The sequence below is a fragment of the Hyla sarda genome, chromosome 4 (genome assembly GCF_029499605.1).
Source record: "Hyla sarda isolate aHylSar1 chromosome 4, aHylSar1.hap1, whole genome shotgun sequence".
NCBI classification, from domain to species: Eukaryota; Metazoa; Chordata; class Amphibia; order Anura; family Hylidae; genus Hyla; species Hyla sarda.
This window is the reverse complement of record NC_079192.1, coordinates 57,542,265-57,558,254: the sequence shown is the minus strand read 5'-3', so window position 1 is coordinate 57,558,254 and position 15,990 is coordinate 57,542,265. Positions and strand designations below refer to the sequence as shown.

At 43.9% G+C, this 15,990-nt stretch overlaps 1 protein-coding gene across 1 annotated transcript in view; it reads left to right on the top strand.

The window, feature by feature from the left end:
• ATP6V1B2 (ATPase H+ transporting V1 subunit B2) overlaps positions 1–13,344 on the top strand; it is a 38,442-nt gene extending 25,098 nt beyond the window's left edge. The window contains exons 10-14 of the mRNA XM_056571115.1: positions 3,506–3,656; positions 3,737–3,819; positions 3,899–4,003; positions 9,000–9,129; positions 13,134–13,344. Of these exons, the coding sequence (XP_056427090.1) occupies positions 3,506–3,656; positions 3,737–3,819; positions 3,899–4,003; positions 9,000–9,129; positions 13,134–13,276 (612 nt within the window). The 3' untranslated portion in view covers positions 13,277–13,344. The remainder of the gene's footprint in view (positions 1–3,505; positions 3,657–3,736; positions 3,820–3,898; positions 4,004–8,999; positions 9,130–13,133) is intronic.
• The last annotated feature ends 2,646 nt before the right edge of the window (positions 13,345–15,990 follow it).

Sequence of the window (15,990 nt, the reverse complement as noted above, 5' to 3'; positions counted from 1 at the left end):
TATGTCAGGGCCATCGTAGGTCGAGGGGTCACTGTACTTACATCCAGGTCTGGTGAATGGTATAGGAATTAAACAGTTTGCATATGTGCCTCCCACTTGTTAAGGAACCAAAAGTAAAGGGACAGAATAATATAAGTCAAACTTTCACATTTTAATACTTGGTTGCAAATCCTTTGCAGTCAATTACAGCCAGAAGTCTGGAACGCATAGACATCTGCAGACATTGCTGGGTTTCATCCCTGGTGATGCTCTGCTGCCTCTACTGTAACCGTCTTCAGTTCTTGCTTGTTCTTGGGGCATTTTCCCTTCAGTTTTGTCTTCAGCAAGTGAAATGCTCAATCGGATTAAGGTCAGGTGACTGACTTGGCCATTGCATGACATTCCACTTCTTTCCCTTAATAAACTCTTTGGTTGCTTTTGCAGTTTGCTTTGGGTCATTGTCCATCTGCACTGTGAAGCGCCGTCCAATGAGTTCTGAAGCATTTTGCTGAATATGAGCAGATAATATAATCCGAAACACTTCAGAATTCATCCTGCTGCTTTTGTCAGTAGTCACATCATCAATAAATACAAGAGAAGCAGTTCCATTGGCACCATACATGCCCACTATGCCATGACACTCCCACCACCATGTTCACTGATGAGGTGTATGCTTAGGATCATGTTCCTTTCCTTCTCCAGACTCTTCTCTTCCCTCTGGTACAGGTTGATCTTGGTCTCATCTGTCCATAGGATGTTGTTCCAGAACTGTGAAGGCTTTTTTAGATGTCGTTTGGTAAACTCTAATTTGGCCTTGGTGTTTTTGGGGCTCACCAATGGTTTCCATCGTGTGGTGAATGCTCTGTATTCCCTCTGGTGAAGTCTTCTCTTGATTGTTGACTTACACATACACCTACCTCCTGGAGAGTGTTCTTCATCTGGACAACTGTTGTGAAGTGGATTTTCTTCACCAGGGAAAGACTTCTTTGCTCATCCTCCACAGTGGTCTTCCGGGTCTTTTGGTGTTGCTGAGCTCACCGGTGCATTCCTTTTTTTTTTTTTTTTTTAAAGAATGTTCCAAACAGTTGTTTTGGCCACGCCTAATGTTTTGTCTCTCTCTCTGATGGTTTTTTTTTTGTTTTTTTTTTAGCCTAATGATGGCTTGCTTCAATGATAGTGCCAGCTCTTTAGATCTCATCCTGAGAGTTGACAGCAACAGATTCCAAATGCAAATAGCACACTTGAAATGAACTCTGGACCTTTTATCTGCTCATTGTAATTGGGAAAATGAGGGAATAACACACACCTGGCCATGGAACAGCTGAGAAGCCAATTGTCCCAATACTTTCGGTCCCTTAACAAGTGCGAGGCACACATGCAAACTGTTGTAATTCCTACACCGTTCACCTGATTTGAATGTAAATACCCTCAAATTAAAGGGGTACTCCGGCGCTTAGACATCTTATCCCCCTATTCAAAGGATAGGGGATAAGATGCCTGATTGCGGGGGTCCCGCCGCTGGGGACCCCCGTGATCTTGCACGCAGCACCCCAGTTAAAATCAGCCTCCGAAGCATGTTCGCTCCAGGTCTGATTACCGGCGACCACGGGGCCAGCAGCATGTGACATCACGCCTCCGCCCCCCGTGTGACGTCAAGCTCCGCCCCTCAATCCGGAGCCTTGACGTCACAACGCTCCGGCCCCGTGATCTACAGTAATCAGAGCCGGAGCGAACATGCTCCGGGGACTTAATTTAACTGTGGTGCTGCGTTCAAGATCACGGGGGTCCCCAGCGGCATAGGGGAGAAGATGTCTAAGCGCCGGAGTACCCCTTTTAAAGCTGACAGTCTGGAGTTAAAGTACATCTTGTTCATTTAATTTCAAATCTATTGTGGTGGTGTATAGAGCCACAAATGTTAGAATTGTCGATGTCCCAATATTTATGGACCTGACTGTATATGGAAATATGTGCTCACTGCAAATTGCTGGTTGTTCACATATTGACCCCGGTCATAATAAGAGGGTGCACGGCAATCTGTAGGCTCTACCAGGAGACAGATCGAGGAACAAAGAGATAATTTGACTCTTTCCTCTTTATCTTATTCCATTTGGGAAAGATAAAGTTGCAGGCTGCAGAAGAGGAACATAGAAACATTCTGGCAGGGATTATTCAGGATTTAAGATTTCTTTCAAAAACAGCACCACATTTGTCCTCAGGTTGTGTGTGGTATTTCAATTCCATTGCCATGTCTTCTAGAAGTCCACTTTCACACTGACCACTGCAACTCTGACCCCCTGTTATTGCTGTAGTTATCAATGTTCAGCTTAGTGAATATGAATGATGTGTTGTGTCACATAGTGGCTTCTACAGGAACATTTTTCATTTAATTTTTTTCTTTAAAATAAACAAAAAAAAAAAAGAGAATAGGTCATTGTGTGTTGTATTGTAGCTCAGTTGCATTGACATTAATTGAGCCAAGTTGTATTACCACACTCAACTTGAGGAATGGTGTGGAACTTTTTGGAAGACATTTGCTCTGTTTCTATTCCTGGACAACCCCTTTTTAATTTCCTTCTAGTCATATCCATGATCTCTTTTTGTAGACATTAGAGGGGGGAGGCTCCTGCTGCAGCTTGTGTTACAGCCAGACAGAATTGACAGAATTGAGGAAAAGTGGGGACATGTCTGATTTCCTGAAACACAAACGGGGAGATTTATCAAAATCTGTCCAGATGAAAAGTTGCTGAGTTGTCCATTGCAACAAATCAGATCGCTTCAGGATCAGTGCAGAGAAACACTTTCTGAGTTTGGTCTCCTGCCAGGCCGGGAGGAGACCAAACTCACTATTAATAGTGGCAGGGAACAGAACAGAGCCGCCTAGTGTCTGTTTTTTTCTATTAAATTTTAAACACATTTAAGAGTCAAACAAAGATGCTTTATTGATAGGCTTACAGATTACATGCAAGGAAAAGCATTAAAATAATTAAAAGGAACCAACGGCCCAACTAGGCCATAACCAAAGTAACAATTGGTACAAGTGATGCATCAGATATTAACGACACATTAATAATTGGCACAAAATCATAGTGGCAGAAAAAAGGTATACGGTGTTTGACGGCTGGTCATCCCCGACAGTGCACAATAGAGTCCCTCCCTCCCCTCAACACGGAGATCAATAAAGCGAGAAACTGTAACAGACGTTAGGACAATGGGCAGAAGATAACCACGATTCCCACAAACGATCAAAGGAGGACACAGCATCATCTCTAAAAGCAGATAACTTTTCCTTGAGCATAATGAGGTTAACTCTGTCCACCACCCTTTCAAAATCTAAGGAGGGTTTCTTTTAAACATATTTAAACAGATACCTTTTCAAACTTTTCCTCTGGACAGGTTTTGATTCTCCCCCAAAGAATTCTTTATATACTTCTTAGTTTTCCACAGATGTATGAAGGATTTGCTGGGATTTTTGAGTGTACTTTTTCACTGCCTTGTGAATTTCCTAAACACCCTATTTGTCCACCAGGTGTCAGCCGCTCGAGAGGAGGTGCCTGGTAGAAGAGGCTTCCCAGGTTACATGTACACGGATTTGGCCACCATATATGAGCGGGCCGGCAGAGTAGAGGGGAGGAACGGCTCCATCACACAAATCCCTATTCTCACTATGCCCAATGATGGTGAGTGCTAGGCTGTATACCATTCACCTGCCTATAGAAACTCATGGAATACATCTTGTTGATTCTTTTTTTTTTTTCAGACATCACCCATCCCATCCCTGACTTGACGGGATACATCACAGAGGGACAGATCTATGTAGACAGACAGCTACATAACAGACAGGTAAGTGATGGACCTAGAAGCAGCAGTCCAGGTTATAGCACTGATCTCATGAAATGAATACATATGTCTGTCTCCACAGATCTATCCTCCTATTAATGTGCTGCCCTCACTGTCCCGTCTGATGAAATCTGCCATTGGTGAAGGGATGACTAGGAAGGATCACTCTGATGTGTCTAACCAGCTGGTAAGTGCTCGGTTTAGTAGGTATGGCATAGCAGTTCCACTGTTCCTTTAACTATTGAAATACACTTTAAGGACTATTTACACTCGTAGGTTTCTTTATTTTTTCATTTATTTTTCATAATTTGGTGCAAAAAGCCACAATAATCGTATAAGAATGATGTATTCTTAGAACATTTCACTTCTCTGTACAAGGTGTCTCCAGTGCTCAGCTGTTCCTATGTTAGGCCTCTGATTACATGTTTCTCCTGTAGCGTCCCCTGATGGTGAAATGTGAGCATTTAAATGTGTTGGCACCATGTAATACATTGATGCCAAGCCCTCCAAAGCATAATGTTGCTATGTTCTTTTGAAACAGGAGCTTTGACAGGGCCGTAGGCAAGCTTCTTTACCATAGGACACCATGACCATAGTTGTTTTAACATTACCAATCTGAATGCTATGTACACATAAAATGGTATTGCCTACAAGCATATAGACTGGTAGGATGAGGGTCTGTTTTAAAGGGGTTATCCAAGAATAGAAGAACAGAGCGAATTTCTTCCAAAAACAGCACAACACCTTTCCTCAGGTTGTGTGTGTGGTACTACAATATGTCTCCATTCAATGGAACTGAGCTACGATTAGCTCTGGTCTAATCCAGTATAACACCTTTAACCGGTTGCCATCTCAGTGTGTGGACTCAAGCCCACTCCATACCGGCGGGCACCCAGCTGATTCATGTAGCTGAGGGCCACTTTTAATAGCCGACACGTGGCAATTACTGCAGCTGGCTATTAACCCTTTAGATCGCCTTTCCAAATAAAAATAAACATGTGGTATTGCCGCGCGCGCAAATGTCCGAACTATAAAAATATAATGTTAAACCGCATGGTCAATGGCCTTTTACATAAAAAATTACCAAAGTCCAAAATTGCATATTTTTGGTCACTTTGTATACCCTAAATAATTTATAAAAACCAATCAAAAAGTCTGATCAAAACAAAAATTGTACCGATAATAACTTCAGATCACAGCACAAAAAAATGAGCCTTCATACCGCCCTGTATGCAGAAAAATAAAGTTATAGGGGTAAGAAGATGACAATTTTAAATATACTAATTTTGGTGCATGTAGTTATTTGTTTTAGGTAGTAAAAAAAAAATAAAACCTGGATACCTAATTTATATAAATTAGGTATCCTTGTAACCGTATGGACCTACAGAGTAAAGATAAGGTGTCATTTTTACCGAAAAGTGCGCAGAATCGGAAGCCCTCTAAAACTACAAAATGGCATGTTTTTAAATTTGTCCCACAAATTTTTTTTTTCTGGTTTCGCTGTAGATTTTGTGGTGAAATGATTGATGTCATTACAAAGCAAAACTTGGTGGCACAAAAAACAAGCCCTTATATGGGTCTGTAGGTGGAAAATGTAAAGCGTGTTGATTTTCAGGTGAGGAGGAGGTCCTTAACCCCTTAAGGACTCGGCCCATTTGGACCTTAAGGATTAAGACAATTTTATTTTTATGTTTTCGTTTTTTCCTCCTCCCCTTCAAAAAATCATAACTCTTTTTTTTTATATTTTCATCCACAGACTAGTATGAGGGCTTGTTTTTTGCGCGACCAGTTGTCCGTTGTAATGCCATCACTCACTTTACCATAAAATGTATGGAGCAACCAAAAAAATACTATTTGTGTGGGGAAATTAAAAAGAAAACCGCAATTTTGCAAATTTTGGAAGGTTTTGTTTTCACGCCGTACAATTTATGGTAAAAATGACATGTGTTCTTTATTCTGTGGGTCAATACGATTAAAATGATACCCATGATTATACACTTTTCTATTACTGTTGCGCTTAAAAAAAAAAAAAAAGCAAACTTTTTAACCAAATTAGTACGTTTAAAATCCCCCTATTTTGAAGACCTATAACTTTTTCATTTTTCCGTATAAGCGGTGGTATGAGGGCTCATTTTTTGCGCCGTGATCTGTACTTTTTATTAATACCATATTTGCTTATACAAAACTTTTATTATATTTTGTATTGATTTTTTTGGGAATAAAATGTTATAAAAAAAAAAAGCAGCTATTTTGGACTTTTTTTTTTCTTTTTTTCTTTCATGCCGTTCACCGTACGGGATCATTTACATTTTATTTTAATAGTTCGGATATTTACGCACGCGGCGATTCCAAATATGTATATAAAATACATTTTTTTACACTTTTTGGGGGTAAAATAGGGAAAATGGGACAATTTACGTTTTTATTGGGGCAGGGGGTTTTTCACATTTTTTTACTTTATTCTTTTAACTTTTTTTACTTTTATTTTTACACTCTTATAGTCCCCATAGGGAACTATTTAAAGCAATCACTCGATTGCTAATCCTGTTCAGCGCTATGTATAGGACATAGCACTGATCAGGGTTATCGGTCATCTTCTGCTCTGGTCTGCGGGAAGGCGGATCAGAGCAGAAGACTCCCGGAAGACAACGGAGGCAGGTGAGGGGAACTGTCTGCCGCGCAGGATGATCGGATCACCGCGGCAGCGTTGCGGGCGATCCGATCATCCTAAGTGACCGCGATGCCGCAGATGCCGTGATCTGTATTGATCACGGCATCTGAGGGGTTAATGGCGGACATCCGTGGGATCGCGGGTGTCCGCCATTACCGGCGGGTCCCTGGCTGCGATCCACAGCCGGGACCTTCCGCGCATGATGCTGGCATCGCTTCGATGCCCGCGGTTATGCTCAGGACATAAATGTACGCCCTGGTGCGTTAAGTACCACATCACCAGGACGTACATTTACGTCCTGCGTCGTTAAGGGGATAAATTTGCGCTGGGCAGTTTTGGTGCAGTCTTTACATTTTTTTTTTTTTTTTAAACCTGAAGTGGATCCTAACTCTCCTTCTTGTGCCTATTCCATGCTTTTACATAGAGCTTATGGGGTGACACATGCTAGTGAACTTTTCGCGGCAGATACATTAAATGGACATTGACATGATGTGAACAGCGCCTTACATTCTCTTTGTAACTCATGTACTTTGGCTGCATTTTTTTTTCTTTTTAAAGTCCATTGGACGCTTAAAAAGTACCTGTCACCAAATAAATATTTCTAAACGAACTCAGGCTATGTTTCCTAACACCCCTCCCACCCTTAAAAAATTCAGAGCTTTAAAAAGCTGTGTATCTTGCCTTTATTCTTGCTCACATAGTGGAATTTCCCAGCAGGAGAAAGTGGGCATTTCACAGCAGGCAGGACATCACTGAAGCCTGCTGGGGGACCACTTCCACCCTCCCATGGTTGCAGCGCTGTTGTAATAGAAGACCTCAGGCTCTGTGCAGCGAAACACTTCCTGAGTGTGGTCTCCTGCCAGGCTGGGAGGAGACCAAACTCACTGTAATAATTGTGGCAAGGAACAGAACAGAGCCACCTAGTGGCTGTTTTTTCTATTACATTTTAAACATATTTATATTGATCATTTTAAAAGCAAGTGAATGGGAAAGTGTCTGCTAATTACACCAAGGAACACTATATTAAAAGTTTTATTTGGTTACAGGGACTCTTTAAAGGGGTACTCCACTGAAAAACATTTTCTTTAAATCAACTGGTGTCAGAAAGTTAAACAGATTTGCAAATTACTTCTATTAAAAAATCCCAATCCTTCCAGTACTTATCAGCTGCTGTATAATACACAGGAAGTTATTTTCTTTTTGAATTTCCTTTCCAGTCTGACGTGCTCTCTGCTGACACCTCTGTTCACGTCAGGAACTGTCCAGAGCAAAAGAGGTTTGCTATGGGGATTTGCTCCTGCTCTGGACAGTTCCTGACATGGACTGAGGTGTCAGCAGAGAGCACTTATGGTCAAGCAGAAAGGAAATTCAAAAAGAAACTAGGGACACTTTAACAGTTTTTATTGGTCTGGATCTGAGTGTTCAGACCCTATCCAATGACAAGAACGAGCATGGATGCATGCAGCAACACACTTCTCTTCCTGCTCTGTTTGAGACCTGTATGGCCCCATAGACGGACATGGAGTCCAACCAGGTCACATGACAGTCGGGAAAGAAAGTCTACTGGCTTATTCTTGTGTTGGAGTCTTGAACACTCAGACTCCGACCGCTTACCGTGTTATATTCGGGTATTAGCCGTTCCGCATATAAGCCGAGGCCCCTAATTTCACCCCAAAAACCTAGGAAAAGTTATTGATTCGACTATAAGCCTAGGGTGGGAAATAAATCATTGCACCCCCCATGTCATCATCCAGACCCCCGTCATTAACACCCCCATCATCATCACACCGTCATTATCACCCTCATCATCATCCCCCCCCTCGTCATCACCCACCCCACTCCCTGTTCATCATCACCGCCTGTCAATCCCTTCGTCATCATCCAGACTCACCTCCCCAGTTGTTGCTTTCTCGGTGGAAAGGAAGGGTGAGCTGGTCCGGGCCGTCCATCTTCAGCCATCTATGCTGCAGGGACCGTCTGGTGGGGGGGGGGGGGGGGGGGGCAGTGTTAGTCGTTCCGGGCTGTCCATCTTCACCGGGAGGCCCTCTTCTCCGCTCCGGGCCGGCCCCAAACTAGTGATGCTGCATTGACGCCACCGCGCAAGGAAGTATGTGCGCAGCAGACGTCCGTGACATCCCTGCGCATGAACGTCCCTGTGCGGTGGTGTCAATGCAGCGTCACTAGTTCGGGGCCGGCCTGGAGCGGAGAAGAGTGCCTCCTCGTGAAGATGGACAGCCCGGAACGATTAACCCTCCTCACTGGACGGTCCCTGTAGCATAGATGGCCGAAGATGGACGACTTGGCCCATCCCCTCACAACTAAGCCAAAAGCGTTTTTTGGTCACTCGAGTATAAGCAGAGGGGGGCGTTTTCAGCACGAAAAATTGTGCTGAAAAACTCTGCTTATACTTGAGTATATACGGTAAATCTTTTTTAATATGTGAATTTATACGAGAATTTTTTCAAGATTGTGCCCATTATATTCATTTATAACCTCTTGCTGTTCCCCGCAGTATGCCTGTTACGCTATTGGAAAAGATGTCCAAGCCATGAAAGCTGTGGTGGGTGAAGAAGCTCTGACATCTGATGATCTTCTTTACTTGGAGTTCCTGCAGAAGTTTGAGAAGAATTTCATTGCCCAAGGTGAGTAGTTATATTAGGCTGAATTCTCATTAGATATAGGGAGAGTCTATGGTGCGGTTGCTATTCTTAATTCGATCACCAGATGGCACTAGACCTTACTATCTTTTCACTGATAAGTTGAGTTTTGTTTTCTCCTATTCATCTGTCTATAAATAAACGGCAGTCAGATTAAAAAAAAATATTTTTGCCCTTACGTAAATGAAGTGAAGACAATAGTTGACTGTGCCAAACATGTCACATGTACGGTCCTTGACAAAATAATATAATATATTATTATTTCTATAGCGCCAACAGATTCCGCAGCACTTTACAATTTTGGGGTTACAAATAAAGACAAGTATCATACATTACAGTATTACACACTAAATATTCAAACAGGAGTGAGGACCCTGCTCACGAGAGCTTACAGTCTGAGGAATGGAGATGAGAAGAAGGCACAAAGTGCTTTATTGATGCAATGGTCCATCTATGTAGCAGAGGGGAGTTTGTCCTCTAGTTTAATGTTGCATAAAGTCATAGCTGGTTATGTACTGTTTCTTCTCACTGACCATCTTAAAGGGAGCCTGTTGCCAATTTTGAGCCATTAAAGGGGTACTCCGCTGCTCAGTGTTTGGATCAAACTGTTTCGAACACTGGAGCCGGCGCCGGGAGCTCGTGATGTTATAGCCCCACCCCCTCATGATGTCATAGCCTTGCCCCCTCATGATGTCATGTCCCGCTCCCTCAATGCAAGTCTATGGGAGGGGGCGTGACGGCTGTCACGCCACCTCCCATAGACTTACATTGAGGGGACGGGGTGTGATGGCATGAGGGGGCAGGGCTATGACGTCACGAGCTCCCGGCTCCAGCGTTGGGAACAGTTTATTCCAAACGCTGAGCAGCGGAGTACCCCTTTTAAACTGCTGACAGCTAAGTATGGAGGGAAAGAAGTGCAGGGAGTGCAAAAGCCTGTCCGGGCATGCTGGGAATTTTTTTTTGCAACAGCTGGAGACACACTATTAGTGGTAGCATGAGACGGAGTCTACAACCCACACAAGTGGCTCAGGTAGTGCAGCTCATCCAGGATGGCACATCAATGCGGGCTGTGGCCAGAAGGTTTAAGTGTAGTGTCCAGAGCATGGAGGCGCTACCAGGAGACAGGCCAGTATATCAGGAGACGTGGAGGAGGCCGTAGGAGGGAAACAACCCAGAAGCAGGACCGCTACCTCCACCTTTATGCAAGGAGGAGCAGGAGGAGCACTGCAAAATGACCTCCAGCAGGCCACAAATGTGCATGTGTCCACTCAAACGGTCAGAAACAGACTCCATGAGGGTGGTATGAGGGCCCGACGTCCACAGGTGGGGGTTGTGCTTACAGCCCAACACCGTGCAGGGCGTTTGGCATTTACCAGAGAACACCAAGATTGGCAAACTTGCCACTGGCGCCCTGTGCTCTTCACAGATGAAAGCAGGTTCACACTGAGCACATGTGACAGACATGACAGAAATAAAATATTCACAGTCCTCAGTGTTCTACCCACCAGGGGTATATGATGGAAATCAATGCAAGTATGCAAGATATAAAAAGAGGAAATTTTTATTTCTCTCCTAAAATGACAATTTAATCATATAGGTACATATGAAATATTAAAATATTTTTCGCAGGGCCCTTGCGTTATTAAATGATATAAAACCCAAAACACAATCATACATAAATCATAAAATAACCATGCAATATCAATAATTTTCAATAGTGCGGGTTGTTCACCTGTAAGAACAATACATATATATATATATATATATATATATATATATATATATATATATATATAAATGGTGTCCGCCTGAAATAAAAACGTCCTCCTAAAAGGTGATCAGGATGCACAGCTCCATAAGATGGCAATAGAAAATGTGTACATGAGCAATTCCCACTGGTTTCCTCAATTCCACTCGCTAGTTAGATGGATAAGAACAAGTCTGTAACGGAAAGTACTAACAACCTGGTTTGGTGCCACTCACCGCTCCATGCCGGGGCTGCAGGTCCGTCACCGGAGCTCTAACCAGCAGTAGTAGATGTCACCATGCAGCCGTGCGCCTGCCGGCGTCCCGGAAGTTCCTCGTGGCTGTACGCTGGTGAGCTTCCGGTATCGGCGGTCAGCTGACCGAAGCTGGCCGTTCCATCAGATGGAAATGACGGTGATGGTCTCCGATGACAACGGACCTTAGTAGTGGGAAAGTGTTGCTTTGTTGAGACCAGTGACAAAGGTGGTTAACCCTTTTGCATCCAAGGTAGGCGTCCTGGAGTGATATCGCACAGTGTGAACAACAGTAGATGCAGCAGTCTCTTTTTCACCAAACGCGTTTTGGGGTATTGGGAATAGAATCAGAACCCCTTCCTCAGTGGTACACCACGCAGGGCTCTTTTCGGTAATGACACATTATCTTTATTCTGTAGGTCCATACGGTTACAAGGATACCTAATTTATATAGGTTTTATTTTACTACTTGAAAAAAAAATATTCAAATTGTCATTTTCTGACCCCTATAACTTTTTTTAATTTTTCCATATATAGCATTGATTTAATGGTGCTCGATTGCTCCAGGCTGCTGAGACTGCCTGGAGCAAGCTAGCAATGACTGGACGGCAAGGAGGCAGGTAAGGGCCCACCCGCTGATCGGGACCACAGTGGTCCTGATCAGCTCCGCTGAGCTGCCGGGATACATTTTTTCTATAGAAGGGGTTAATGCCGGGCATCACAGCGATCGGTGATGTCTGGTATTAGCCATGGGTCCCGTCCCGGCTGCTGATTGCTGTAAGGACCACCCCGCTATGACATGGGTCAGGCCAGGACCCCGCGTCATAGAGCCACTGGGCTCTTAACCACAGGGAAGGACTGCTCCCTTGTATCTTTTCACAGAACTTTATCCTCCTATTGGTCCTCTGCCATCTTCAGGGTAACAAGCCAATGGGTTTGTGTGTATGGAGGTTAACCCTTCAGTGTGGGGGTTAACCCTTCAGTGCAGGCGGCTAAACTTTAATTGTGTCGAAAAGCTTAGGATTACATTTATGACTTTCTCATACATTTACTAGCTTAAAAAACCTGCAGGCTCTATATGGGAGCAGCTTGTAGGCATGGGAATTATAGGTGCAGACTTGCATGTTCTATTAAAGGGGTACTCTGCCCCAAGACATCTTATCCCAGGCTTATCATCTTATCCCCAGTGCCAGAGGCTTGTGATGTCACGACCACAGACACATCTCAGTGCACAACCCCCCCCCGGGTGACGTCACTACCTCCCTCTTAATGCAAGTCAATGGGAGGGGGCGATTTGTGGCCGTGATGTTACGAGCCACCGGCAGGGAGATCGCAGGGGGTCCCAGCAGCCGGACATCTTAACCCCCATCCTTTGGACAGGTGATAAGATGTCTAGGGTTGGAGTAATTCTTTAGATGCACAACCTATTCTGATGCCAGCTGTAGTGGCACTACAAGTCTCATCTTTCTGAATGGTGCCTTCTTGATGTATTCTGTCTGTGTCTGACAATGATTGACACGATCATCAATGACTGGCACTTGCTATTAAAATTTAAGTGTGATTTGATACAGCAGAGAAAGAGTTAAGAGGAGTTTGGCAGCAGGGTGTCTCCGGGTGGTTTTAAGCCGTCACCCGTTATCAGTATGGATCCCGCTGTTCAGCCCTCCTTTAAATAGCTTGCAAATGCCTGTCACATGGGGGATGTGTATGTGTGTGTGGGCGGCAGTCAGTTACCGTAGCAACTAGTGGCTCGTTAAGGGATAATAGCAGCTTTCAGTACACATGGATGGGGAGCAGCAAGGGTATCAGGGGGGGTCTGACGTGGCCCAGAGTTAACCCTGCACATACCAGGTGAGAGAGAGCATGGTCTGCAAGAAAAGCAACAAACCTGTGAGTATCATGCAGTTCTTACTAGTAACCACATGGTGGCAGTGCACAGGCCTATACTGCTCCCCATTACGCCTCCTAACACTCTTCTCCTCCCTTTAGGTCCATATGATAACCGGACAGTGTTTGAGACCTTGGATATCGGCTGGCAACTACTCCGAATCTTCCCCAAGGAGATGCTGAAGAGAATCCCAGCGAGCACCCTGGCAGAGTTCTACCCTCGAGACTCCTCGGCGAAGCACTGAGCTCCTCCTTCATTCCTCAGCTCCACTTCCCTCAGTCTGTCAGGGACACCTGGAAAGGAGCAGGGCAGAAGTCGTTATATGGGGAAGAGTCGCTTAATGTGAAATGAGGTGTTAAAAAAAAAAAAAAAAAGATATATATTCCCCCCCCCCCCCCCCCCCCCAAATGTAATACAATTGCACTACATCCTAAATTTACCAGGATCAAAGGGGTAATCCGCGGGGCAAACTTGATTCGCCTCTGGTTTTATTAAAAGTTGTAAAATCACTGCTTCATTCATGGCCCTCAGTCACATGACATTTCTGTCACATGACCTCTCCCCTTTGTTAGTGTTGGCACCAATCACATGACAAAGGTGGTTTAACAGTGCAAGATTGCCAACCCTATGTGGGTGACTTAAAAGGGGTACTCCGATGGAAAACTTTTTTTTTTTTAAATCTTTTCCCTTCCAGTACTTTTTAGCAGCTGTGTGCTACAGAGGAAATTCTTTTTGACTTTCTTTTTTGTCCTGTCCACATTGCTCTCTGCTGACACCTCTGTCTGTGTCAGGAACTGTCCAGAGCAGAATAGGTTTGCAATGGGGATTTTCTCCTGCTCTGGACAGTTCCTAACACGGATAGAGGTGTCAGCAGAGAGCACTGTGGACAAGACAAAAAAAAAATTCAAAAAGAAAAGAATTTCCTCTGTAGCATACAGCTGCTAATAAGTACTGGAAGGGTAAATATTTTTTTAATAGAAGTAATTTACAAATCTGTTTTAATTTTCTGGCATCAGTTTATTTAAAAAAAAAAAAAAATTACTTTTCCACCGGAGTACCCCTTTTAAACAGGTGATGTCTCAACACCAACACGAGGCAGTGTACTGGCTTCTGGCAATGGGCTGAGGTACATGAGGTGCAGGGTAGTCTCTTTAGTACCCTACTGAAAGACTAAATCCCACATTGATACCTGATGTAAGAACAGGGATACAACTTTGAACCAATAAGCTTTTTTGCCGCCAGATCACCCCTTTAACCCCCACCTATCGTATGTCAGGTGACATCACAGCACTGAGTGTTGTCAGAGCAGGCGCATCATCTGTGTAGTTGCAATATTCCCCTATAAGACAATCTTACCGTTCTAAGCTAGTCATCATACATGCTACACGTGGTGAAGCAGCCATCGGGGTCAGACACGCTTGTGGCATGTGTGTATTTATTGTGCAGTGATGTGTGAGGCTCTACATGTGCTAAGAGCAGTGCTTCCCAACCAGGGTGCCTATGGTTGTTGCAAAACTACAACTCCCAGCATGCCCGGACAGCCGAAGGCTGTCCGGGCATGCTGGGAGTTGTAGTTTTGCAAAAACCATAGGCACCCTGGTTGGAAAACACAAGCTTAGATACTAGTTTAGGTTAAAGGGGTACTCCGGTGGAATTTTATTTATTTATTTTTTTTAAATCAACTTGTGCCAGAAAGTTAAACAGATTTGTAAATTATTTCTATTCAAAAAAAAATCTTACTCCTTCCAGTACTTATTAGCTGCTGAATACTACAGAGGAAATTCTTTTCATTTTGGAACACTGATCTCTCTGCTCGTGATGAGCACAGTGCTCTCTGCTGACACCTCTGTCCATTTTCGGAACTGTCCGGAGCAGCATATGTTTTCTACGGGGATTTTCTCCTACTCTGGACAGTTCTTAAAATGGACAGAGGTTTCAGCAGAGAGCACTGTGGTCATGATGTCAGCAGAGAGCTCTGTGCACATGTCAGCAGAGAGCTCTGTGTTCCAAAAAAAAGAGAAGGATTTCCTCTGTAGTATTCAGCAGCTAAGAAGTACTGGAAGGATTAAGATTTTTTTTTAATGGAAGTCATTTACAAATCTGTTTAACTTTCTGGCACCAGTTGATTTATTTAAAAAAAAAAAAATATATATATATATATAAAAGTTTTCCACCGGAGTACCACTTTAATGCAGTGCTTTTTCCTAGACAACATGCAGCTGCCGGTCAGAACTATAACTCCCAACGTGTCATGCTCGCAGGACATACCTCAGCTTGCAGTTGCATGACAGCTGGACAGCCACCTGTTGCCTACCTCTGTATTAGTCTATGCAGGTACTAGTCTGTCCTGGTCTTCATCAGGGTGCCCGGCACTACCAGGTGGGTGTATCTCAGAACTAGAGAGGAGTGAATTTACAGTAAATTCCATTCGTCACGAACTTCTCGGCTCGGCGGTTGCTGACTTTAGCATGCATAAATGAGTTCAGCCTTCAGGTGCTCCGGTGGGCTGGAAAAGGTGGATACAGTCCTAGGAAAGAGTCTCCTAGGACTGTATCCACCTTTTCCAGCCCATGGGAGCACCTGAAAGCTGAACTCATTTATGCAGGAAAAGTCATCAACTGCCGAGCCGAGAAGTTTGTGACGAATCGAATTTACTGTAAGTTCGCTCATCTCTACTCAGAACCATACGTCCTCCGGCCCTGTGTGGACTATTGTTCCCCCCCACGTCATGACTCCCTGTATGTATTTATCTTCTGTTTTTATTTCCAGCCCTCCCCTCTGCAGGTTAAAGGTTGTTTACTATGGGGCTTACGTGATGTATGTGAAATATTGGTGCAATAGTTTGCTCTGTGGTCCATTCCATCTGTAGCTGGTGTATACATTTTGTTGAAGAGCATCATATCTGAATAAATATAAGTGTAATGTTAGAAGTTTCGCGCCTCTCTCTTACGTTCCGTG